The following is a 26,069-nucleotide window of genomic DNA, read 5'->3' as shown; positions in this document are numbered from 1 at the left end:
TAGATTGGACAATAGTTTTGCTTTAGGAAGAAAACAAGCATCGATTCCCCTGAGAACGGCGAGACAGGACAGGATTGTTTTTCGATTGGCCTCCTATCTCCCGCCGGCACTGATAGCACCGCTTTTAAGAGGCTCGGGAGGAGGAGAGGGTGGGGGGGACCTGATGAGTTCCCAAACACACAAAGGAAAAACACAGAAAGTGTTGAATAGCGTTGAATAGGATCTGGTTCAGATGTCAGAAACGTTCAAGAGCAACACATATTGTATTTGACTTGTATTGTATGTAAATTGATCCGACGACCTTGAAGAGTAGAGGGAACAGCCACGACTTTGAGACTAACACACACACACACAGACACATACACACACAGCGAGTCAGGCAGGCCAGGGCTGAACCCTGCAGAGATGCCATTTTCTGGTGTCACAGATGGGCAGCGAGGGGATACACTGTGTGTCTTACCTCTGCCAACAGCGTGCACCACAGAAGGGCCAAAGCCCCTGATCTGGAACCCCAGTCCGTCTGCTGAGTCTGGGATCTTCACTGTCCTGAGGAAGGAGGAAACATGGTTTTAGGTGTGTTTTTATACAAACACACACACACACACACAACTTACTCTCTAGGCTTGGTGCTAACCAGCACTCTGAGAGGTCCCTTGCTGGTGAAGCAGTGTTTGAGGAAAGCCTCCATCTCCGGGAAGGGCCTCAGGAACACCAGGTCTCCATTTATACAAAACACCTTCCTCCCGACCTCTAGACCTGCCATCTACACAGAGAGAAGAAACAAGGCTTATGACACAACTACTACGGACACACACACACACGCGCACACACGCACACACACACACAGAGACATTATCCTTGTGGTTTCACTGAACATTTGTTCGCGTCACTATCGACAGGCATAAAAAACACAGCCACCTTCAAGGCTGGTGGAAATTAGGGCTGAGACTGGGATCGATCCCGTGAGTTTCCCCTGAAACCTCGTCCCAGCCTTGTCCTCTAGACGATCAAAGGCGCTGAACACAAAAGGAGACCTCAAATATGTGCTGACGTGTTGACGTGGTCTATTTCAGCGCCAGACCGCAGCGTCAATTACCGCAGATCCGGTTCAAACTCAGAGCAAACCGTCACATCCAGAGGTTTCTACCCTTCAGAATAATGATCAGAGGAGTGTGTGTGTGTGTGTGTGTGTGTGTGTGTGTGTGTGTGTGTTCAAACAAATGATCAGAGGAGTGTGTGTGTGTGTGTGTGTGTGTGTTCAGAATAATGATCAGAGGAGAGTGTGTGTGTGTGTGTGTGTGTGTGTGTGTGTGTGTGTGTGTGTGTGTGTGTGTGTGTTCAGACAAATGATCAAACGCCTTACTCAGACTGCTGAGGCCCACAGACTAACCAGAGCTGAACGATAGCATTACGTTTCAAATGTACCACCGTGGAAACAGACATTGAAAAGTTACACTCCGTGTTCTGTTGCCTGCTCAGCGTGGCCAGATCAGAGACACCCTTGGGGCTGAACTGGAGAGAAAGTATGAAACAGTTACACTCCGTGTTCTGTTGCCTGCTCAGCGTGGCCAGATCAGAGACACCCTCGGGGCTGAACTGGAGAGAAAGTATGAAACAGTTACACTCCGTGTTCTGTTGCCTGCTCAGCGTGGCCAGATCAGAGACACCCTCGGGGCTGAACTGGAGAGAAAGTATGAAACAGTTACACTCCGTGTTCTGTTGCCTGCTCAGCGTGGCCAGATCAGAGACACCCTCGGGGCTGAACTGGAGAGAAAGTATGAAACAGTTACACTCCGTGTTCTGTTGCCTGCTCAGCGTGGCCAGATCAGAGACACCCTTGGGGCTGAACTGGAGAGAAAGTATGAAACAGTTACACTCCGTGTTCTGTTGCCTGCTCAGCGTGGCCAGATCAGAGACACCCTCGGGGCTGAACTGGAGAGAAAGTATGAAACAGTTACACTCCGTGTTCTGTTGCCTGCTCAGCGTGGCCAGATCAGAGACACCCTCGGGGCTGAACTGGAGAGAAAGTATGAAGCATGTATGTACTTACTTACTGTAAGTCACTCTGGATATGAGCGTCTGCTAAATGACTAAAATGGCAATGTAAAAATATATCTGTGCTTCAGAGGTAGAGGTTAACCGGCAGGGCATGTCAACAGGCACGTAAACCACAGGGGGGAGTGGGAGTGTTGACAACAGTCATGTGGGCGGAGAGATAGGGATTAGCTTTGCATGTGAGTTGGGAGTGTGTGTGTGTGTGTGTGACCCTCACCTCCGCATGCGAGCCCTTCTCCACTGACTTGATGATGGGTACTCTGTTTCTGTCCTCCAGGCTGAAACCATAACCTCCTTCACTGGGTCTTATCTGAAACAACACATTCCCTGTGAGTGGGTGAAACACAAACACACACACACACACACACCACATGATGAGGCACACAAATTAGCCAAGTGTGGCAGTCTTAGAAAACACGTACACAGAACACACACACACACACACACAGGATTATGCATGCACACATACACAGTCTTACAGAACACACACGCTTGCACGCACACTTCCACTACCACACACACAGATACTGTGACCCACAGATAGTGACTCAGGTATTTAATCAGCCCTCCAGAAGGACTTGCTTACTGGGGTGTTAAATCACGTTTTGCAGCAAATGTGGTCCGTAACCTTCTGTTTTCTGCTGAGTCGAAATGACTTGTTATGTACTCTTTTTATGGTTTGCTCATAGATTTACTCTGTGTGTGTGTGTTTTAGAGGTGTAGTGTCTCTCCATTGACCGAAAACATGACATTAGTTAGGAGAGAGGGAGAGTCCATTCAGAATCAGAATCTGAAAATGTCTTGGCATAGAGGAGAGTCCAATATATCCTGTCAATTAGTTGTATGGCTGAGGATCATATTTAAATCATTACTGGAGAACCTAGAGGTGTGGGAGTTTTCAGCTGTGGGTAATAAGATTGTATGTGTGTGTGTGTGTGTGTGTGTGTGTGTGTGCGCACGCACATAAAAGCGTCCCAGCGTGTGTTTCTTTTTTCCCCTGAGTGTACGCGTAGAGCAAGAGGCATCGCTCACCAACAGCGACTTGGCGATGACATTCTCAGCTATCTTCAGGTCGTGCTTCATGGCTTGTTTGTGTTTGGTGTTTGATCCCTCCATCTCCTCATCCGCAAAGAAACGGAACAGCAGAGGCTCGTCTTTGAACTCACTCTTTTCCAACACTGGAGAAGGGAAGAAAAAGAACGATAGAATGAAAAGGTTAGACACAATTACTTCAAGCCTGTCCCCAAAAATAGAGCGAGCTTACCAAGGCGTCTCTCTCTGCCTCCTAAATGGCAACCTAATCCCTATGTGGGGGCCCATAGGCCTCTGGTCAAAACTAGTGCACTGTATAGGGAATGGGATGCAATTTAAGATACACCCCCCCCCCCCGTACGAAATGAACCTTGCGGTTGAATTACTTCTATCTCTTCTGTGATAATTGATGGCATAAACCCATTGTCTGCTTTGATCCCCTTTAGGTGATCCTGAACACTGCGGTCCAAATGGCACCCTACCCCCCTATACTGTGCACTACTATTGACAGGGTACCATTGGTAATGAATATTTTGTTTGGGGATCAAAGATAAACGTGTCAATGAGGCTGGGAGAAAGATTCTGTCGTTTCTGTTACACACACAGATGCACGCTGTCGTTTCTGTTACACACACAGATGCGCGCTCGCACTCACACAAAGATAAACGTGTCAACGAGGCTGGGAGAAAGATTCTGTCGTTTCTGTTACACACACAGATGCGCGCTCGCACTCACACAAAGATAAACGTGTCAACGAGGCTGGGAGAAAGGTTCTGTCGTTTCTGTTACACACACAGATGCGCGCTCACACTCACACAAAGATAAACGTGTCAATGAGGCTGGGAGAAAGATTCTGTCGTTTCTGTTACACACACAAATGCGCGCTCACACTCACACAAAGATAAACGTGTCAACGAGGCTGGGAGAAAGATTCTGTCGTTTCTGTTACACACACAGATGCGCGCTCGCACTCACACAAAGATAAACGTGTCAACGAGGCTGGGAGAAAGGTTCTGTCGTTTCTGTTACACACACAGATGCGCGCTCGCACTCACACAAAGATAAACGTGTCAACGAGGCTGGGAGAAAGATTCTGTCGTTTCTGTTACACACACAGATGCGCGCTCGCACTCACACAAAGATAAACGTGTCAACGAGGCTGGGAGAAAGATTCTGTCGTTTCTGTTACACACACAGATGCGCGCTCACACTCACACAAAGATAAACGTGTCAACGAGGCTGGGAGAAAGATTCTGTCGTTTCTGTTACACACACAGATGCGCGCTCGCACTCACACAAAGAAAAACGATGTTGATTCTGTTCCTCTCACTTTGTAAAAGTAGTTATATTTATTTACTTACAATGAGACACTGCACAAACAAGGCTTTCATTACTCAGCTGTTCCTATTAGTGTGTGTGTGTGTGTGTGTGTGTGTGTGTGTGTGTGTGTGTGTGTGTGTGCGCGCGTGCGTGCGTGTGTGTGTGTGTGTTAGCATGGCTGTGGTGAGAATGTTTGTTGGTCTTGGTGTGAACGACCGGTCGTCATAGTTACCAGTTGTTTATAGCAGCCAGGCTGCTTTTTCAAGAGCAGGGTTCCCTTGTGCCAAAGAATGCACACACACACACACAGTTGAAGTCTAAAGTTTACATACACTTAGGTTGGGGTCATTAAAACTCGTTTTTAAACCATTCCACAAATGTCTTGTTAACAAACTATAGTTTTGGCAAGTCTACTTTGCGCATTACATAAGTAATTTTCCAACCAATTGTTTACAGACAGATTATTTCACTTATGATTCACTGTATCACAATTCCAGTGGGTCAGAAGTTTACATACACTAAGTTGACTGTGCCTTAAAATAGCTTGGAAAATTCCAGAAAATGATGTCATGGCTTTAGAAGCTTCTGTTAGGCTAATTTACATCATTTGAGTCAATTGGAGGTGTACCTCTGGATGTATTTCAAGACCTACCTTCAAACTCAGTGCCTCTTTGCTTGACATCATGGGAAAATCCAAAGAAATCAGTCAAGACCTCAGGAAAACAATTGTAGACAAGTCTGGTTCATCCTTGGGAGCAATATCCAAACGCCTGAAGGTACCACGTTCATCTGTACAAACAATAGTACGCAAGTATAAACACCATGGGACCACGCAGCCGTCATACCGCTCAGGAAGGAGACGCGTTCTGTCTCCTAGAGATGAACGTACTTTGGTGCGAAAAGTGCAAACCAAACCCAGAACAACAGCAAAGGACCTTGTGAAGATGCTGGAGGAAATAGGTACAAAAGTATCTATATCCACAGTAAAACGAGTCCTATATCGACATAACCTGAAAGGCCACTCAGCAAGTAAGAAGCCACTGCCACAAAACCGCCATAAAAAAGCCAGACTACGGTTTGCAACTGCACGTGGGGACAAAGATCGTACTTTTTGGAGAAATATCCTCTGGTCTGATGAAACAAAAATATAACTGTTTGGCCATAATAACCATCGTTATGTTTGGAGGAGAAAGGTGGAGGCTTGCAAGCCGAAGAACACCATCCCACCCGTGAAGCACGGGGGTGGCAGCATTATGTTGTGGGGGTGCTTTGCTGCAGGAGGGACTGGTGCACTTCACAAAATAGATGGCATCTTGAGAGAGGAAAATTAGGTGGATATATTGAAGCAACATCTCAAGACATCAGTCAGGAAGTTAAAGTTTGGTTGCAATTGGGTCTTCCAAATGGACAATGACACCAAGCATACTTCCAAAGTTGTGGCAAAATAGCTTAAGGACAACAAAGTCAAGGTATTGGAGTGGCCATCACAAAGCCCTGTTCTCAATCCCATAGAACATTTGGGGGCAGAACAGAAAGCGTGTGCGAGCAAGGAGGCCTACAAACCTGACTCAGTTACACCAGCTCTGTCAGGAGGAATGGGCCAAAATTCACCCAACTTATTGTGGGAAGCTTGTGGAAGGCTACCTGAAACGTTTGACCCAAGTTAATCAATTTAAAGGCAATGCTACCAAATACTAATTGAGTGTATGTAAACCTCTGACCCACTGGGAATGTGATGAAAGAAATAAAAGCATAAATAAATCATTCTCTCTACTATTATTGACATTTTACATTCTTAAAATAAAGTGGTGATCCTAATTGACCTAAAACAGGGAATTTTTTACTTGAATTAAATGTCAGGAATTGTGAAAAATTGAGTTTAAATATATTTGGCTAAGGTGTATGTAAACTTCCGACTTCAACTGTACACACACACACACACAGACACACACACAGACACACACACAGACACACACACAGACAGACACACACACACAGACACAAACACACACACAGACACACACACACACAGACACACACACACACACACAGACACACACATCTTTTTTTCTTCTTCATTACCCTCATGATGTAAGTAACTGCTTCAAACTACAATTCAGTTTGGCTTCATATTGAGCCAAATTGTATGTAACAGTCATAACAACTAAAACCATCAAACTTCACTTTCTTTTATTTCTCCTCCCTGCCTCCCTCCGTCTCTGTGTAATTTCACCATTCGTGCCGATAAGTTATTTGGCCTGTTAAGTGACCATTATAATGATTGACATTATATCTGATCCCGCCAGAGACAGGGGGAAATGTTGAGGAAACTCTGGTTTGTTTTCTGTCCTTCTGTCTCTCGAGGGGATATTCACTATTTCAAGGTCGAGGGTCTGGGTTTAGAACTTGTGTTGCCATGGAGACCAGTTGACCCAAGTCCTTTCTGAGCTCCATCTTACTCTGCAAGCTGGCTCCCTCACTCTCGAAATGTGAGTGTGTGTGTGTGTGTGTGTGTGTGTGTGTGTGTGTGTGTCCAGGACCAAGGTTCAGAGTCCTTGTTCTAAACATTGTGGTGTTACATAGATGACATGTATGTTGATGAAGTGAAGAAATCTGTCTGTCTGCTTGCCCGTCTGTCTGTCTGCCCGTCTGTCTGTCTGTCTGCCCGTCTGTCTGTCTGTCTTTCGTACCGTGATGCATGAAGCCATTGTCACACAGCTCCTTCCCCAAGATCAACGACTCCTCCCTCGTCCTGCAGTCCCCCTAGAAAGAGAGAGAGCGAGAAAGAGAGGGAGAATGGGGGGGATAGTGAGTGGAGAGAGAGAGAGAGTGAATGGGGGGGATAGTGAGTGGAGAGAGAGAGAGCGAAAGAGAGCGAGACAGAGAATGGGGGGATAGTGAGTGGAGAGAGAGAGAGCGAAAGAGAGCGAGACAGAGAATGGGGGGGATAGTGAGTGGAGAGAGAGAGAGCGAGAAAGAGAGAGAGAATAGGGGGATAGTGAGTGGAGAGAGAGCGAGAGAGAGAGAGAATAGGGGGATAGTGAGTGGAGAGAGAGAGAGCGAGAGAGAGAGAGAATAGGGGGATAGTAAGTGGAGAGAGAGAGAGCGAGAGAGAGAGAGAGAGAGAGAGAATGGGGGGGATAGTGAGTGGAGAGAGAGAGAGCGAGAGAATGGGGGGGGATAGTGAGTGGAGAGAGAGAGAGAGCGAGAGAATGGAGGGGATAGTGAGTGGGAGAGAGAGAGAGCAAGAGAGAGAGAGAGAATGGGGGATAATGAGTGGAGAGAGAGAGAGCGAGAGAGAGAATGGGGGGATAGTGAGTGGAGAGAGAGAGAGCAAGAGAGAGAGAGAGAGAATGGGGGATAATGAGTGGAGAGAGAGAGAGCGAGAGAGAGAGAGAGAGAATGGGGGGATAGTGAGTGGAGAGAGAGAGAGCAAGAGAGAGAATGGGGGGATAGTGAGTGGAGAGAGAGAGAGAGAGAGAGAGAGAGAGAGAGAGAGAGAAAATGGGGGGTTAGTGAGTGGAGAGAGAGAGAAAGGGGGATAATGAGTGGAGAGAGAGAGAGGGAGAGAGGGAGAGAATGGGGGTAGTGAGTGGAGAGAGAGAGAGAGAGAGAGGGAGAGAGGGAGGGGAGAGGGGAGAGAGGGAGAGAATGGGGGGGATAGTGAGTGGAGAGAGAGAGAGAGAGAGAGAGAGAGAGGGGAGAGAGAAAGAGAGAGAGAGGGGAGAGAGAGAGAGAGGGATAGCATGTTTAAAGAACGGTCAAAGTGTCACACACACACCGTCCCTTTGTTCTTCTGTCCAACAGGCCTGCAGACAGGCCAAGCCACAACACACTAATTTCTCCAAACACACACACACACACACACACACACACACACACACAGGACAGTTCCAGTCTTGAGTTGGTTCCATTGTAAAGCATTTCCCCGTCAGTCAGTATCCTGTATGAGACTATCAATCTGTGGAGCTCAAAGCTCCATGTCAGGGCCAATAGAGATCAGTCATATAATCACAATGATGTTCCCACTCCGTCTGGCTTCCCCTAGTTCCTCTGTGGAACGGCAACCCGCACACACACACACTAGAAGACTCCGAGGCCTGTTTTGTGGTTTGTTGTCTCAGTCTGCGACCTCTGACCGGCCTGTTGACAAAACACACATTTCCCTGTTCCCTTTCTTCCTCTGTTTCTTTCTTCCTTCCTCTCTTTCATCTTTCAATGTTTTCCAGAGGAGGGGGGGGGGGGGTCCAAATATACATACATGTACATGCCAATAGAGACCATTCAGAATAACATGTGAAGGAGGGTTGGGGTTAGGGAGAGAAGGGAGGAAAGATGTAGGGTTAGGGGTCAGGGGTCAGGAAAAGAAAGGAGGTGAGATGTAGGTTTTACCTGTGCTATGAGCCAGTCTATCAACTTGTTGGCCATCACCACCGACTTGTACGTTCTCAGGTGGTAGTCCTTGTCCCTGGGTGGACCGAAAAACAGAGACCAGTTAGAATACGACACAGGCTAGACATAGAGCAGTACTAATCTGATTTAGGACAGACTAAAGAACAGTTCTAATACGACACAGGCTAGACATAGAGCAGTACTAATCTGATTTAGGACAGACTAAAGAACAGTTCTAATACGACACAGGCTAGACATAGAGCAGTACTAATCTGATTTAGGACAGACATAGAGCAGTACTAATCTGATTTAGGACAGACATAGAACAGTACTAATCTGATTTAGGACAGACATAGAGCAGTACTAATCTGATTTAGGACAGACATAGAACAGTACTAATCTGATTTAGGACAGACATAGAACAGTACTAATGTGATTTAGGACAGACATAGAACAGTACTAATGTGATTTAGGACAGACATAGAACAGTACTAATCTGATTTAGGACAGACATAGAACAGTACTAATGTGATTTAGGACAGACATAGAACAGTACTAATCTGATTTAGGACAGACATAGAACAGTACTAATCTGATTTAGGACAGACATAGAACAGTACTAATCTGATTTAGGACAGACATAGAGCAGTACTAATCTGATTTAGGACAGACATAGAACAGTACTAATGTGATTTAGGACAGACATAGAGCAGTACTAATCTGATTTAGGACAGACATAGAACAGTACTAATGTGATTTAGGACAGACATAGAACAGTACTAATCTGATTTAGGACAGACATAGAACAGTACTAATCTGATTTAGGACAGACATAGAACAGTACTAATCTGATTTAGGACAGACATAGAACAGTACTAATCTGATTTAGGACAGACATAGAGCAGTACTAATCTGATTTAGGACAGACATAGAACAGTACTAATCTGATTTAGGACAGACATAGAGCAGTACTAATCTGATTTAGGACAGACATAGAGCAGTACTAATCTGATTTAGGACAGACATAGAGCAGTACTAATGTGATTTAGGACAGACATAGAACAGTACTAATCTGATTTAGGACAGACATAGAGCAGTACTAATCTGATTTAGGACAGACATAGAGCAGTACTAATCTGATTTAGGACAGACATAGAACAGTACTAATCTGATTTAGGACAGACATAGAGCAGTACTAATGTGATTTAGGACAGACATAGAGCAGTACTAATCTGATTTAGGACAGACATAGAGCAGTACTAATCTGATTTAGGACAGACATAGAGCAGTTCTAATATGACACAGGCTAGAGATAGAACAGTACTAATCTGATTTAGGACAGACATAGAGCAGTACTAATCTGATTTAGGACAGACATAGAGCAGTACTAATCTGATTTAGGACAGACATAGAGCAGTACTAATCTGATTTAGGACAGACATAGAGCAGTACTCATCTGATTTAGGACAGACATAGAGCAGTACTAATCTGATTTAGGACAGACATAGAGCAGTACTCATCTGATTTAGGACAGACATAGAGCAGTACTAATCTGATTTAGGACAGACAGAGCAGTTCTAATCTGATTTAGGACAGACATAGAGCAGTACTAATCTGATTTAGGACAGACTAAAGAACAGTTCTAATACGACACAGGCTAGACATAGAACAGTACTAATGTGATTTAGGACAGACTAAAGAACAGTTATAATACGATTTAGGACAGACTAAAGAACAGTTCTAATCCGATTTAGGACAGACTAAAGAACAGTTCTAATCCGATTTAGGACAGACTAAAGAACAGTTCTAATCCGATTTAGGACAGACATAGAGCAGTACTAATCTGATTTAGGACAGACATAGAGCAGTTCTAATCTGATTTAGGACAGACATAGAGCAGTACTAATCTGATTTAGGACAGACTAAAGAACAGTTCTAATACGACACAGGCTAGACATAGAACAGTACTAATGTGATTTAGGACAGACTAAAGAACAGTTATAATACGATTTAGGACAGACTAAAGAACAGTTCTAATCCGATTTAGGACAGACTAAAGAACAGTTCTAATCCGATTTAGGACAGACTAAAGAACAGTTCTAATCCGATTTAGGACAGACTAAAGAACAGTTCTAATCCGATTTAGGACAGACTAAAGAACAGTACTAATCCGATTTAGGACAGACTAAAGAACAGTTCTAATCCGATTTAGGACAGACTAAAGAGCAGTTCTAATCCGATTTAGGACAGACTAAAGAACAGTTCTAATCCGATTTAGGACAGACTAAAGAACAGTTCTAATCCGATTTAGGACAGACTAAAGAGCAGTTCTAATCCGATTTAGGACAGACTAAAGAACAGTTCTAATCCGATTTAGGACAGACTAAAGAACAGTTCTAATCCAATTTAGGACAGACTAAAGAACAGTTCTAACAGTCCACATCACCGAATCCCCTTCAACTTGACATTTGAACAGTGAAAGTAACAAGAACAGAGTTCTGTCAACTCTGAGCATCAAATGTAGATGTATTACTGCCCCCAACTGGATACGACTGTGGGAGGAGACCCCAGAACATTTATGTTCTCCATTCATTCAGTACTGGTCAAGTACTTTGGTCAAGTACTTCATACTATCCATCAAAAGTAATGTCCGTCAGTAGAGACCCTAACAGGCTGTGGGTCTACAGGAGAGGGGAGAACATTTGTGTACTGTGTCTGTGTCCCAAACGGCGCCCTATTCCCTACATAGTGCACTACGTTTGACTCTATAAGGGAACAGGGTGATATTTGGGACTGTGTGTTATCACAGTGTTACCACTATGACCGACTCAGTCAGCTGACCCCTCCTCTGCCTGCCAGACCAGGGAATGTCACTGTCACACACACCCATACTGTGACACACACCCATACTGTACGCACGCGTACACATACACACACACACACACACAAACAGACCAGGAAATGTGACTGAACCGCGTCGGTGGGTGATTTTCCCATGAACACAGGGATCTCCCTACGGACACACAGGGGCTTTGGTCAGGGCTGGAAAGTCCAGGACCACCACAACCATAGTGGGACATTCAACTGCATTACTGTGTTAGACACCGGGTCTGGACACTGATGAGGGCGGGGGTGGTGTGATGTATGGTATTTGTTAGTTAGGCACGTTGCTCTGCTGTGCCATGCCCAGACCTCCAGGAAAAGAGCCAGGGAGGCAGGAGGCTGGCTGTTTTCCCCCTCAGAATTAGCGGGCGGGCCTGGGGGTACGGACAGACGGGGGGGGGTTAAGAGCAGACTGTCAGAGTGAAAAACGAGGGGTAAAGACTGTGCCAGCGGGAAGCCATATGCCTGGCATAAGGAGGCAGAGCTGAACTGAAGAGCTAGTGGCTGAAAAGTGGTTAAGGTCAGAGAGGAGTTTCAGCTTGCCTCCTGCCCTCTGGACTACATTCCCTCTAAATGGGAGGCAGCCCGGTCGCCTCTTAGGGTTAAGACACAATTCTCCGTCCTTTTCCAGAAGTGTGCACTTGCAAACTCCCTGTGATGGATTTAAAATGGCTGCAGTGTTTCCGGGCACTGTTAAATGTGAGAAAGGGTTCAGGTGGGTGGAGAATTGCTACGCAGCCCATTGGAAAAGGCAGCGTGTCCATATCGTACACCCACCCGTAACTGATTCTCATTTTTATGGACACCGCAAAGGGCTACTCTGAGTCGATATTCACGTCGCAAGAAGTAATTCCCCTCCACCACACCCACTAATTGGGGGAAACAAACAGTCTTTCCCATTGACCCTCGTTGTAAAAGAGCCAACTTTGGTCAATTTTTGTTGTTATACAGAAATAACAAAAAATGCTGAAAAGCTGCTGTGTGTCAGCGGTGTAAGAAAACCCCCTGAATGAGTAGGTGTTCTAACAATTCACACCGGTAGTGTATGTATATATTTACAAAATATATATATATGGGGGATTGGAAATGATGCAGACAATTACATTGATGGAAGCTACAATCTATCTGCAATATTAAAACTGATCCACCCCCTAAAATAAATAATCATCATCATCAGGCCCAGTCCAGCAAGGCGAGACTGGCAGGCATACTGGCATACCTTTCATTATTTTACAATCCATAGGAATTGATCGGTTCAAACCACATCATTGTGTGTCCTGTCAGTAGAGCCGGTAGAAGTGTAGGGCTCCGTCCCAAATGGCCCAAGTCAAAAGTAGTGCATTAGGTTGCCATTTGGAGCACAGGCACTGACTGCGGGGGCTGCATGTATCCCTACAGGAGAGAAGTGTAACACTAAAATGGCCCGAGGGACCCGGTTGTGGGGGCGGATTCACTGCTTTCTTGTGGGGAAAGCAGGGGCGTCACACACACTCGCTTCGTCAGCCAGGAAATTCCACCTAATTAGGTAGGGGCTGAACGCTCCAATTAGAGGCCTGGCATTCCAAGGGCCAGAGACCCATTGTGAAAGATACACACACGGCAGAGGCACTCATCACACACAGAGCCAGGAATGCATTGTGAGGGATCTCTCTCTCTCTCTCTCTCTCTCTCTCTCTCTCTCTCTCTCTCTCTCTCTCTCTCTCTCTCTCTCTCTCTCTCTCTCTCTCTCTCTCTCTCTCTCTCTCTCTCTCTCTCTCTCTCTCTCTCTCTCTCTCTCTCTCTCTCTCTCTCTCTCTCTCTCTCTCTCTCTCTCTCTCTCTCTCTCTCTCTCTCTCTCTCTCTCTCTCTCTCTCTCTCTCTCTCTCTCTCTCTCTCTCTCTCTCTCTCTCTCTCTCTCTCTCTCTCTCTCTCTCTCTCTCTCTCTCTCCTTCAAAACCTTAGGCATATTTCTACCCTGTGTCAACACAGCTAGATTGACAGGGTCATCCACCACTCTCTTAAGTTAATGTACAGTACACTATTCTGTGTACAACTTATTTAATGGCACAGACACACAGCTGAGCCTACCAGCAGGACTTTCTGTAAACTTCAACTCTACTCCTCCCCTTCTCCCCACCATGGTCTCCTCCTCTTCTCCCCACCATGGTCTCCTCCTCTTCTCCCCACCATGGTCTCCTCCTCTTCTCCCCACCATGGTCTCCTCCTCTTCTCCCCACCATGGTTTCCTCCTCTTCTCCTAACCATGGTCTCCTCCTCTTCTCCCCACCATGGTCTCCTTCTCTACCCCCCACCATGGTCTCCTTCTCTACCCCCCACCATGGTCTCCTTCTCTACCCCCCACCATGGTCTCCTTCTCTACCCCCCACCACGGTCTCCTCCTCTATCCCCCACCATGGTCTCCTCCTCTATCCCCCATGGTCTCCTCCTCTATCCCCACCATGGTCTCCTCCTCTATCCCCCACCATGGTCTCCTTCTCTATCCCCCACCATGGTCTCCTTCTCTATCCCCCACCATGGTCTCCTCCTCTATCCCCCCACGGTCTCCTCCTCTATCCCCACCACGGTCTCCTCCTCTATCCCCCACCACGGTCTCCTCGTCTATCCCCCACCACGGTCTCCTCCTCTATCCCCCACCATGGTCTCCTTCTCTACCCCCCACCATGGTCTCCTCCTCTACCCCCACCATGGTCTCCTCCTCTATCCCCCACCATGGTCTCCTCCTCTATCCCCCACCATGGTCTCCTCCTCTATCCCCCACCACGGTCTCCTCCTCTATCCCCCCACCACGGTCTCCTCCTCTATCCCCCACCACGGTCTCCTTCTCTATCCCCCACCATGGTCTCCTCCTCTATCCCCCACCATGGTCTCCTCCTCTATCCCCCACCACGGTCTCCTCCTCTATCCCCCACCACGGTCTCCTTCTCTACCCCCACCACGGTCTCCTCCTCTATCCCCCACCATGGTCTCCTCCTCTATCCCCCACCATGGTCTCCTTCTCTACCCCCCACCATGGTCTCCTCCTCTACCCCCCACCATGGTCTCCTCCTCTATCCCCCACCATGGTCTCCTCCTCTATCCCCCACCATGGTCTCCTCCTCTATCCCCCACCATGGTATCCTCCTCTATCCCCCACCACGGTCTCCTCCTCTATCCCCCACCACGGTCTCCTTCTCTATCCCCCACCATGGTCTCCTCCTCTATCCCCCACCATGGTCTCCTCCTCTATCCCCCACCATGGTCTCCTCCTCTATCCCCCACCACGGTCTCCTTCTCTACCCCCACCACGGTCTCCTCCTCTATCCCCCACCATGGTCTCCTCCTCTATCCCCCACCATGGTCTCCTCCTCTATCCCCCACCATGGTCTCCTTCTCTACCCCCCACCATGGTCTCCTCCTCTATCCCCCACCATGGTCTCCTCCTCTATCCCCCACCATGGTCTCCTCCTCTATCCCCCACCATGGTCTCCTTCTCTACCCCCCACCACGGTCTCCTCCTCTATCCCCCACCATGGTCTCCTCCTCTATCCCCCACCATGGTCTCCTCCTCTATCCCCCACCATGGTCTCCTCCTCTATCCCCCACCATGGTCTCGTCCTCTATCCCCCACCATGGTCTCCTCCTCTATCCCCCACCATGGTCTCCTTCTCTACCCCCCACCACGGTCTCCTCCTCTATCCCCCACCACGGTCTCCTCCTCTATCCCCCACCACGGTCTCCTCCTCTATCCCCCACCATGGTCTCCTCCTCTATCCCCCACCATGGTCTCCTCCTCTATCCCCCACCATGGTCTCCTCCTCTATCCCCCACCATGGTCTCCTTCTCCCCCCACCACGGTCTCCTCCTCTATCCCCCACCACGGTCTCCTCCTCTATCCCCCACCACGGTCTCCTCCTCTATCCCCCACCATGGTCTCCTCCTCTACCCCCCACCATGGTCTCCTTCTCTACCCCCTCCATGGTCTCCTCCTCTATCCCCACCATGGTCTCCTCCTCTATCCCCCACCATGGTCTCCTCCTCTATCCCCCACCATGGTCTCCTCCTCTATCCCCACCATGGTCTCCTCCTCTACCCCCTCCATGGTCTCCTCCTCTATCCCCCACCATGGTCTCCTCCTCTATCCCCCACCATGGTCTCGTCCTCTATCCCCCACCATGGTCTCCTTCTCTACCCCCCTCCATGGTCTCCTCCTCTACCCCCACCACGGTCTCCTCCTCTATCCCCCACCATGGTCTCGTCCTCTATCCCCACCATGGTCTCCTTCTCTACCCCCACCATGGTCTCGTCCTCTATCCCCCTCCATGGTCTCCTCCTCTATCCCCCCATGGTCTCCTCCTCTATCCCCCACCATGGTCTCCTCCTCTACCCCCTCCATGGTCTCCTCCTCTACCCCCTCCATGGTCTCCTCCTCTATCCCCCACCATGGTCTCCTCCTCTATCCCCCACCACGGTCTCCTCCTCTATCCCCCACCATGGTCTCCTCCTCTATCCCCCACCATGGTCTCCTCCTCTCTCCTCATCTACCCCCTCTCCTCTACCCCCACCATGGTGTGGTTCCTGACAGTTGGTCATGGTGTAACATCCATTCAGCAGAGCTACAAAGACTGACACCCTGTCTGTATGGGCCATGGGGTGTGGGCATTGAAATGGAATGTATAGAAGTGACACAGTCCCTTACGTGTGACCGATGCAACGTGTCTGTCTATATTGATCCTATGGCCTTTAGTGGGTCTGTAGCGTTTGGGCTGTGACCTACATAAACACAGAGAGGTGCTGTGGAAAGCAGACATCGATTTGGACGCTTTTAACATCCGATCTGAAACTGACCGTTCGACTCTCAAGCAATCGATCGCAATGTTTAATAAATGAAGCTGTTTTTAGGAGGTCGATATTGCTCCTATACGTGCCTGTGTGCCAAATGGCACCCTATTCCCTTAATAGTGCACTACTTTTCACCAGGGTCCAACGAGATCCGGTAAAAAGTAGTGCACTATGCAGGGAATAGGGTTCTATTTGGGATGCGGACAGTGTCAACAGTGTCAGAGCTCAGGATATAAAAATATTTGGTGTCAAAGCCCATATCAGTCGACACGTCTCTTATCCTCTGTATGCGAGCTGGCAGACACATGCACCCCGGGCTGGCAGACACATGCACCCCGGGCTGGCAGACACATGCACCCCGGGCTGGCAGACACATGCACCCCGGGCTGGCAGACACATGCACCCCGGGCTGGCAGACACATGCACCCCGGGCTGGCAGACACATGCACCCCGGGCTGGCAGACACATGCACCCCGGGCTGGCAGACACATGCACCCCGGGCTGGCAGACACATGCACCCCGGGCTGGCAGACACATGCACCCCGAACTGGCAGACACATGCACCCCGGGCTGGCAGACACATGCACCCCGGGCTGGCAGACACATGCACCCCGGGCTGGCAGACACATGCACCCCGGGCTGGCAGACACATGCACCCGAGCTGGCAGACACATGCACCCCGGGCTGGCAGACACATGCACCCGGGCTGGCAGACACATGCACCCCGGGCTGGCAGACACATGCACCCCGGGCTGGCAGACACATGCACCCCGGGCTGGCAGACACATGCACCCCGAGCTGGCAGCAGACACATGCACCCCGGGCTGGCAGACACATGCACCCCGGGCTGGCAGACACATGCACCCCGGGCTGGCAGACACATGCACCCCGGGCTGGCAGACACATGCACCCCGGGCTGGCAGACACATGCACCCCGGGCTGGCAGACACATGCACCCCGGGCTGGCAGACACATGCACCCCGAGCTGGCAGCAGACACATGCACCCCGGGCTGGCAGACACATGCACCCCGGGCTGGCAGACACATGCACCCCGGGCTGGCAGACACATGCACCCCGGGTTCAACACATCCAGCTACGGAAATATTCATGCAACACGTCTTCTGAACAGACTAAATTGAAAACGGGTGCGATCGGGGTAATCCTGGCACGCCCGCTTCCTTCGCCACAGTACACGAAGTGTAACAGAGTGTCGATGGACAGTTGGGATGAAGAGCTTCCTTAGTGTTGTTTGTGTAACAATATAAGAGAACATTAGGGGACATTACTCTGTCATCCGGCCAGCATTGATGGAGTCATCAGCCCCTGTAGCTACAGTCTAACACCGTGGAATCATCCCACATGACAACCTATTCCCTTTATAGTGCACTACTTTTGACCAGAGCCCTATTGAATAGGTTGCCATTTGGGATGATTGCATGGTGTTCTGGCTAATGTGTTACACCACAGAGGCAGTGTTTCTGTTATTGGATGTCTGTGTTGGACATGAAATGGCCTGAGGCGATGCTTTGATTGAACTCTAATGAGACTGTAGCTACAGGGGCTGATGACTCCATCAATACTGGATGGAAGAAACCTTTCTCTTATAGGCACTGTGTTAATGCCTAAGTACTGTTAGAAGTGTGTGTAAAGTACTGTCCTGTAAGCACTACCCCTTCTCCTCTACCCTTCTCCTCTCTCCTCTACCCTTCTCCTCTACCCCTCTCCCCCTCTCTCCTCTACCCTTCTCCTCTCTCCTCTACCCCTCTCCTCTCTCCTCTACCCCTCTCCTCTCTCCTTCTCCTCTACCCCTCTCCTCTACCCCTCTCCCTCTCTCCTCTACCCCTCTCCTCTCCTCTCTCCCTCTCCTCTCCCTCTACCCCTTCGCTCTTCTCCTCTACCCCTCTCCTCTCCTTTCTCCTCTACCCCCTTGCTCTTCTCCTCTACCCCTCTCTCTTCTCCTCCTCTACCCTCTCTTCTCCTTTCTCCTCTACCCCTCTCTTCTCCTCATCTACCCCCTCTTCTCTCCTTTCTCCTCTACCCCCCTCCTCTCCTTTCTCCTCTATCCCCTCTCCTCTCCTCCTCTCCTTTCTCCTCTACCCCTCTCCTCACCTCCTCTACCCCCTCTCTTCTCCTTTCTCCTCTACCCCCTCTCTCTTCTCCTCCACTACCCCCTCTCCTCTCCTCCCCTCTACCCCTTCTCCTCCTCTCCTCTCCTCCTCTACCCTCCTCTCCCCCCCTCTCCTCTCCTCCTCTACCCCCTCTCCTCCTCTCCCCCTCTCCTCCTCTACCCCCTCTCCTCTCCTCCCCTCCTCTACCCCTTCTCCTCCCTCTCCTCTTCTCCTCTACCCCCTCTCCTCTCCTCCTCTACCCCCTCTCCTCTCCTCCTCTACCCCCTCTCCTCCTCTACCCCCTCTCCTCCTCTCCCCCTCTCCTCCTCTCCCCCCTCCTCCTCCTCTACCCCCTATCCTCTCCTCCTCTACCCCCTCTCCTCCTCTACCCCCTCTCCTCCTCTACCCCCTATCCTCTCCTCCTCTACCCCTATCCTCTCCTCCTCTACCCCCTCTCCTCTCCTCCTCTACCCCCTCTCCTCTCCTCCTCTACCCCTCTCCTCTCCTCCTCTCCCCCTCTCCTCCTCTACCCCCTCTCCCCCCTCTCCTCCTCTACCCCCTCTCTCTCCTCCTCTCCCCTCTCCCCCTCAGCTCCTCTACCCCCTCTCCTCTCCTCCTCTACCCCCTCTCCTCCTCTACCCCCTCTCCTCCTCTCCTCTACCCCTTCTCCTCCCTCTCCTCTCCTCCTCTACCCCCTCTCCTCTCTCCTCCTCTACCTCCTCTCCTCCTCTACCCCCTCTCCTTCTCTCCCCCTCTCCTCCTCTACCCCCTCTCCTCCTCTACCCCCTCTCCTCTCCTCCCCTCCTCTACCCCTTCTCCTCCCTCTCCTCTCCTCCTCTCCCCCTCTCCTCCTCTCCCCCTCTCCTCCTCTACCCCCTCTCCTCCCTCTACCCCCTCTCCTCCTCTACCCCCTCTCCTCTCCGCCTCTCCCCCTCTACCCCCCTCCTCCTCTACCCCTCTCCTCTCCTCCTCTCCTCCTCTACCCCCTCTCCTCTCCTCCTCTACCCCCTCTCCTCCTCTACCCCCTCTCCCCTCTCCCCCTCTCCTCCTCTACCCCCTCTCCTCCTCTACCCCCTCTCCTCCTCTACCCCCTCTCCTCCTCTCCTCCTCTACCCCCTCTCCTCCTCTACCCCCTCTCCTCTCCTACTGTAGCTACAGGGGTGGATGGCTACATCAGTATTGTATGGAGTCAGTAGTAGATCTAGTTCTAGGACTATCCCTAGTACTGCCCCACTCCATAACCCTCCACACCAACTCTTTCCATCTCCCCTGCTCTCCTCTCTCTCAAACCTTGGCTCTCCCCTGCTCTCCTCTCTCTCAAACCTTGGCTCTCCCCTGCTCTCCTCTCTCTCAAACCTTGGCTCTCCCCTGCTCTCAAACCTTGGCTCTCCTCTCTCTCAAACCTTGTCTTTCCAAACAATGACTTCATACTTTAGTTCATCATGTCATTTTTCCCTCTCATTTCTCCTTCTCTGTGGTGCTGGTGCTATTTAAAGTTCTGAGAACTGGGCGCTACGGTAACACTGGGCCGGCACACCTGCCAGAGACGGGGAGAGACACGTGTAATGGACTGGAAGACGCAGTGGCCACCTGGCGTGGCCTAGTCTGCGTCTCCCAAATGGCACCCTATCCCCTACATAGTGCACGACTTCAGACCTTAGCCCTATGGGCCTTGGTCGAAAGTATTACACTATATAGGGGAAAGGCTGTCACTTGAGACACATCCCTACCGTACTGTACCTGATGACCGGAGTGAAGAGACTATGAAGCCTGCAGAAGAGTCTGACACCCTGTAGGGAGGGAGACACAGGAAGAGAGATATTTCATAGAAGTACGACAACAGCTGAATGTTGCTACAGGTCTCCCGATACAACGGATGAGTGTCTGTTCATCCGGACCCCCCAGAAGAGGAGAACTGGTTACCTTGGAGATGACGTCCTGCATGTCACTCCTGGGGTGGTAGGTCCCGTCATCGTAGCGGAAACGGTACAGCACCGGCTCTGGCTTGAACTGGTGTTTGTCTGTGACTGAAGACACAATTGGCAAGGTGAAATACATAGGAAGCATATGATATCACGGTTGGTTGGAGTGTTGTAGTTCATCTTTTAAAAACGTTCAACTACTTATGCATGGGTCCAACATACAAATCATAGTCAAGTTCTTTTTGGGGGGGGGGGGGTGCATTGGTAAATATAATAGGTTTTATCACATTCAAACCATGCCTGAACCAGTTCAGTTGTACTAGTGTGTCAGAGAACATTCAAATTGTAAAGCAGAGGGGTTACAGATAACAGCTGCTGTGTTAAAAAGCATCTCTCTTTCACTATACTTTTCCAAGACCCTCCGAAAAGAAATCAGTTGGATCAGCATCTTGTACTGGTACTGTAGCATGTTCCATTACAGTTATTATGATAACCAATCCTGGATACTTATTCATTAGTGTGTGTGTGTGTGTGTGTTAGACAGAGAGCTATCAGGGGCTGGGAGTTAAGGGGGCTAGCCTCACCACCAGGGAGTAGAACTAACTCAAGTCTAAACCCCTGGACTCACTCGGCGTTAGGAAGCAATAAAGCAGTGGGAGTGATTTAGGACCCCGCTTGGCCACAGACCCAATTCTTTTCAGGAACAAATAAAACACGTACAGAGCCGTGGGGAAAGGTACCGTCTGTCTGTGTGTGTGTGTGTGTGTGTGTGTGTGTGTGTAGGGTGCAGTGTAAATGATGTAAGCAGGACCCCGGCCACAGCTCGACACACTAAATGCATCACACAGTCCTAATCCGCAGCCGCAGAGCAGCCATTTTAAACTACATGAAATAAACGGCATGGTGAGAAGAGATGGTTATATGTAAGCTGTTATCTAAACAGTCTGGTAGGAGAGTTTTAAATAAGACATCTGCTCTACACTGGTCTATGTAAATAAAAAGCATACGGGTGAAATTACTGCTCTGAAAGGCTTCACTTGTTGAACCCAAAGCTATTTATCACACACACACACACACACACACACACACACACAGAGAGAGACAGACAGATGGAGACAGACACAGACAGACAGACACAGACACACAGACACACAGACAGACAGACAGACAGACAGACAGACAGGAGAGACACACACACACAGAGAGACAGACAGATGGAGAGACACAGACAGATGGAGACACAGACAGAGACAGACAGACAGACAGAGACAGACAGACAGACAGACAGACAGACAGACAGACGGACAGACAGATGGAGAGACAGAGAGAGACAGACAGATGGAGAGACAGAGAGAGACAGACAGATGGAGAGACACAGACAGATGGAGACACAGACAGAGAGACAGAGAGGTGGGCTGTGAAATGCTTAAAACACAGTATTACACAATGCCTTTTTAAAACTATTCAACCTGGTTTTGGAGAGGGGCTGCTTCCCTGATATTTGGAACTGGAAGCTCATAACCCCCAATATATATATATATATATTTATAAAAGGTGACAAATTAGACCCTAATAACTATAGAGGAATATGTGTCACCAGTAACATGGGAAACCGCTCTGCCGTATCTTCTTACCCAAACACAGAACAGACCACATTACACACACTAATAAACCAGCATGTTCAACAGAAAAGCAGAGGGAAACTATTTGAATGTTTTGTTGATTTAAGGATGCTTTTGATTCCTTCTGGCATGATGGATTATATTACAAAACCCTCCAAAGTGGCATTGGGGGTAAAGTATATGACATCATAAAATATCAAATTTACTCAAACAACACATGTAGTATTAAACTGAAAAATAACATTGTTTTTTTGCAAAAGGGCAATGGGTGAGACAAGGGTGCAGTTTACAACATAAAACACCAATTAATGCATGCAGAGCCGAATTAGGCCGATGCCTGCTAATTATCAAAATCTATTCGATATACTCCCATATCTATTGGGTAAAATACCACAGTGTGCCATCACAGCAGCAAGATTTGTGACCTGTTGCCACAAGTAAAGGTCAACAAGTGAAGAACAAACCCATTGTAAATACAAACCATGTCTATGTTAAGTTATCTTCCCAATTGTACTTTAACTATTTGCACATTTGAAATGTCTTCATTATTTTGTAACTTTTGGGATTGTAATGTTTACTGTTTATTTAACTTTTGTTTATTATCTACTTCACTTGCTTCGGCAATGTTAACATATGTTTCTCATGCCAATAAAGCCCTTAAATTGAATGAGACAGAGAGACATACAGATGGAGAGAGAGAGAGAGACAGAGAGAGTCAGAGAGAGACGGAGAGAGTCGGAGAGACGGAGAGAGACGGAGGGAGACGGAGAGAGAGGGAGAGACGGAGAGAGACGGAGGGAGAGGGAGGGAGACGGAGAGAGAGGGAGAGACGGAGAGAGACGGAGGGAGACGGAGGGAGACGGAGAGAGACGGAGGGAGACGGAGAGAGACGGAGGGAGACGGAGAGAGACGGAGAGAGTCGGAGAGAGACGGAGAGAGACGAAGGGAGACGGAGGGAGACGGAGAGAGTCGGAGAGAGTCGGAGAGAGACGGAGGGAGACGGAGAGAGACGGAGGGAGACGGAGGGAGACGGAAAGAGAGACGGAGAGAGAGACGGAGAGAGACGGAGGGAGACGGAGAGAGACGGAGGGAGACGGAGGGAGACGGAGAGAGACGGAGAGAGACGGAGAGAGACGGAGAGAGTCGGAGAGAGTCGGAGAGAGACGGAGAGAGACGGAGAGAGACGGAGGGAGACGGAGAGAGACAGGGAGAGACGGAGAGAGACGGAGAGAGACGGAGAGAGTCGGAGAGAGACGGAGAGAGACGGAGAGAGACGGAGGGAGAGGGAGGGAGACGGAGAGAGAGGGAGAGACGGAGGGAGACGGAGGGAGACGGAGAGAGACGGAGGGAGACGGAGAGAGACGGAGAGAGTCGGAGAGAGACGGAGAGAGACGAAGGGAGACGGAGGGAGACGGAGAGAGTCGGAGAGAGACGGAGGGAGACGGAGAGAGACGGAGGGAGACGGAGGGAGACGGAAAGAGAGACGGAGAGAGAGACGGAGGGAGACGGAGGGAGACGGAGAGAGACGGAGGGAGACGGAGGGAGACGGAGAGAGACGGAGAGAGACGGAGAGAGTCGGAGAGAGTCGGAGAGAGACGGAGAGAGACGGAGGGAGACGGAGGGAGACGGAGAGAGACGGAGAGAGAGGGAGAGACGGAGGGAGACGGAGAGACGGAGAGAGACGGAGGGAGACAGAGGGAGAGACGGAGAGAGAGACGGAGAGAGAGACGGAGAGAGAGAGGGAGAGACGGAGAGAGATGGAGGGAGACGGAGAGAGAGAGAGAGACGGAGAGAGACGGAGAGAGTCGGAGAGAGTCGGAGAGAGACGGAGTGAGACGGAGAGAGAGAGGGAGAGAGAGGGAGAGACGGAGAGAGACGGAGGGAGACGGAGAGAGACGGAGAGAGACGGAGAGAGTCGGAGAGAGTCGGAGAGAGACGGAGAGAGTCGGAGAAAGACGGAGGGAGACGGAGCGAGAGACGGAGAGAGAGAGGGAGAGAGAGACGGAGAGAGAGAGGGAGCGAGTCGGAGAGAGACGGAGAGAGTCGGAGAGAGTCGGAGGGAGACGGAGAGAGAGGGAGAGACGGAGAGAGACGGAGGGAGACGGAGAGAGACGGAGGGAGAGGGAGAGACGGAGAGAGACGGAGAGAGTCGGAGAGAGACGGAGAGAGACGGAGAGAGACGGAGGGAGACGGAGAGAGAGAGAGAGACGGAGAGAGACGGAGAGAGTCGGAGAGAGTCGGAGAGAGACGGAGAGAGACGGAGAGAGAGAGGGAGAGACGGAGAGAGACGGAGGGAGACGGAGAGAGACGGAGGGAGAGGGAGAGACGGAGAGAGACGGAGAGAGTCGGAGAGAGACGGAGAGAGACGGAGGGAGACGGAGGGAGACGGAGAGAGAGGGAGAGACTGAGAGAGACGGAGAGAGTCGGAGAGAGTCGGAGAGAGACGGAAAGAGAGACGGAGAGAGACGGAGAGAGACGGAGAGAGAGGGAGAGACGGAGAGAGACGGAGAGAGTCGGAGAGAGTCGGAGAGAGTCGGAGAGAGACGGAGGGAGACGGAGAGAGACGGAGGGAGACGGAGGGAGACGGAGAGAGAGGGAGAGAGAGGGAGAGACGGAGAGAGTCGGAGAGAGTCGGAGAGAGACGGAGAGAGAGAGGGAGAGAGACGGAGGGAGACGGAGAGAGACGGAGAGAGTCGGAGAGAGACGGAGAGAGACGGAGAGAGTCGGAGAGACGGAGAGAGACGGAGGGAGAGACGGAGAGAGAGACGGAGAGAGAGACGGAGAGAGACGGAGAGAGGGAGAGACGGAGAGAGACGGAGAGAGTCGGAGAGAGACGGAGAGAGACGGAGGGAGTCGGAGAGAGAGACGGAGAGAGACGGAGGGAGACGGAGAGAGACGGAGGGAGACGGAGAGAGAGGGAGAGACGGAGAGAGACGGAGAGAGTCGGAGAGAGACGGAGGGAGACGGAGAGAGACGGAGGGAGACGGAGAGAGTCGGAGAGAGACGGAGGGAAACGGAAAGAGAGACGGAGAGAGAGACGGAGAGAGACGGCGAGAGACGGAGAGAGACGGAGAGAGACGGAGAGAGAGACGGAGAGAGAGACGGAGAGAGACGGAGGGAGACGGAGAGAGACGGAGAGAGACGGAGGGAGACGGAGGGAGACGGAGGGAGACGGAGGGAGACGGAGAGAGACGGAGGGAGACGGAGGGAGACGGAGAGAGACGGAGAGAGACGGAGAGAGACGGAGGGAGACGGAGAGAGACGGAGAGAGTCGGAGAGAGACGGAGGGAGACGGAAAGAGAGACGGAGAGAGAGACGGAGAGAGACGGAGGGAGACGGAGGGAGACGGAGAGAGACGGAGGGAGACGGCGAGAGACGGAGGGAGACGGCGGGAGACGGAGGGAGACGGAGAGACGGAGAGAGACAGAGGGAGAGACGGAGAGAGAGAGGGAGAGACGGAGAGAGACGGAGGGAGACGGAGAGAGAGGGGGAGAGAGGGAGAGAGACGGAAGGAGACGGAGAGAGAGGGAGAGACGGAGAGAGACGGAGAGAGTCGGAGAGAGTCGGAGAGAGACGGAGAGAGAGAGGGAGAGAGACGGAGGGAGACGGAGAGAGACGGAGAGAGACGGAGGGAGACGGAGGGAGACGGAGAGAGACGGAGAGAGTCGGAGAGACGGAGAGCGACGGAGGGAGACGGAGGGAGAGACGGAGAGAGAGACGGAGAGAGAGGGAGAGACGGAGAGAGACGGAGAGAGACGGAGAGAGACGGAGGGAGTCGGAGGGAGTCGGAGAGAGACGGAGAGAGACGGAGAGAGACGGAGGGAGACGGAGAGAGACGGAGGGAGACGGAGGGAGACGGAGAGAGTCGGAGAGAGTCGGAGAGAGACGGAGAGAGACGGAGGGAGACGGAGGGAGA

The 26,069-nt window shown here is 50.6% G+C and overlaps 1 protein-coding gene across 3 annotated transcripts in view; it reads right to left on the bottom strand.

Annotated features, from left to right (window-relative positions):
• Positions 1-26,069, bottom strand: part of prex2 (phosphatidylinositol-3,4,5-trisphosphate-dependent Rac exchange factor 2) — a 232,719-nt gene that overhangs the window by 127,697 nt on the left and 78,953 nt on the right. For all 3 annotated transcript variants that reach the window (XM_065019468.1, XM_065019466.1, XM_065019467.1), the window contains exons 12-19: positions 20,533-20,636; positions 20,350-20,399; positions 8,800-8,875; positions 7,098-7,170; positions 3,088-3,233; positions 2,273-2,365; positions 615-763; positions 461-546 (exon numbers count right to left, since the gene is read on the bottom strand). In XM_065019468.1, the coding sequence (XP_064875540.1) occupies positions 461-546; positions 615-763; positions 2,273-2,365; positions 3,088-3,233; positions 7,098-7,170; positions 8,800-8,875; positions 20,350-20,399; positions 20,533-20,636 (777 nt within the window). The remainder of the gene's footprint in view (positions 1-460; positions 547-614; positions 764-2,272; positions 2,366-3,087; positions 3,234-7,097; positions 7,171-8,799; positions 8,876-20,349; positions 20,400-20,532; positions 20,637-26,069) is intronic.

The sequence above is a fragment of the Oncorhynchus nerka genome, linkage group LG6 (assembly GCF_034236695.1).
Source record: "Oncorhynchus nerka isolate Pitt River linkage group LG6, Oner_Uvic_2.0, whole genome shotgun sequence".
Lineage (NCBI taxonomy): Eukaryota > Metazoa > Chordata > Actinopteri > Salmoniformes > Salmonidae > Oncorhynchus > Oncorhynchus nerka.
Note: the sequence above shows the minus strand (reverse complement) of the source record. Positions and strands in the feature narration are given on the sequence as shown.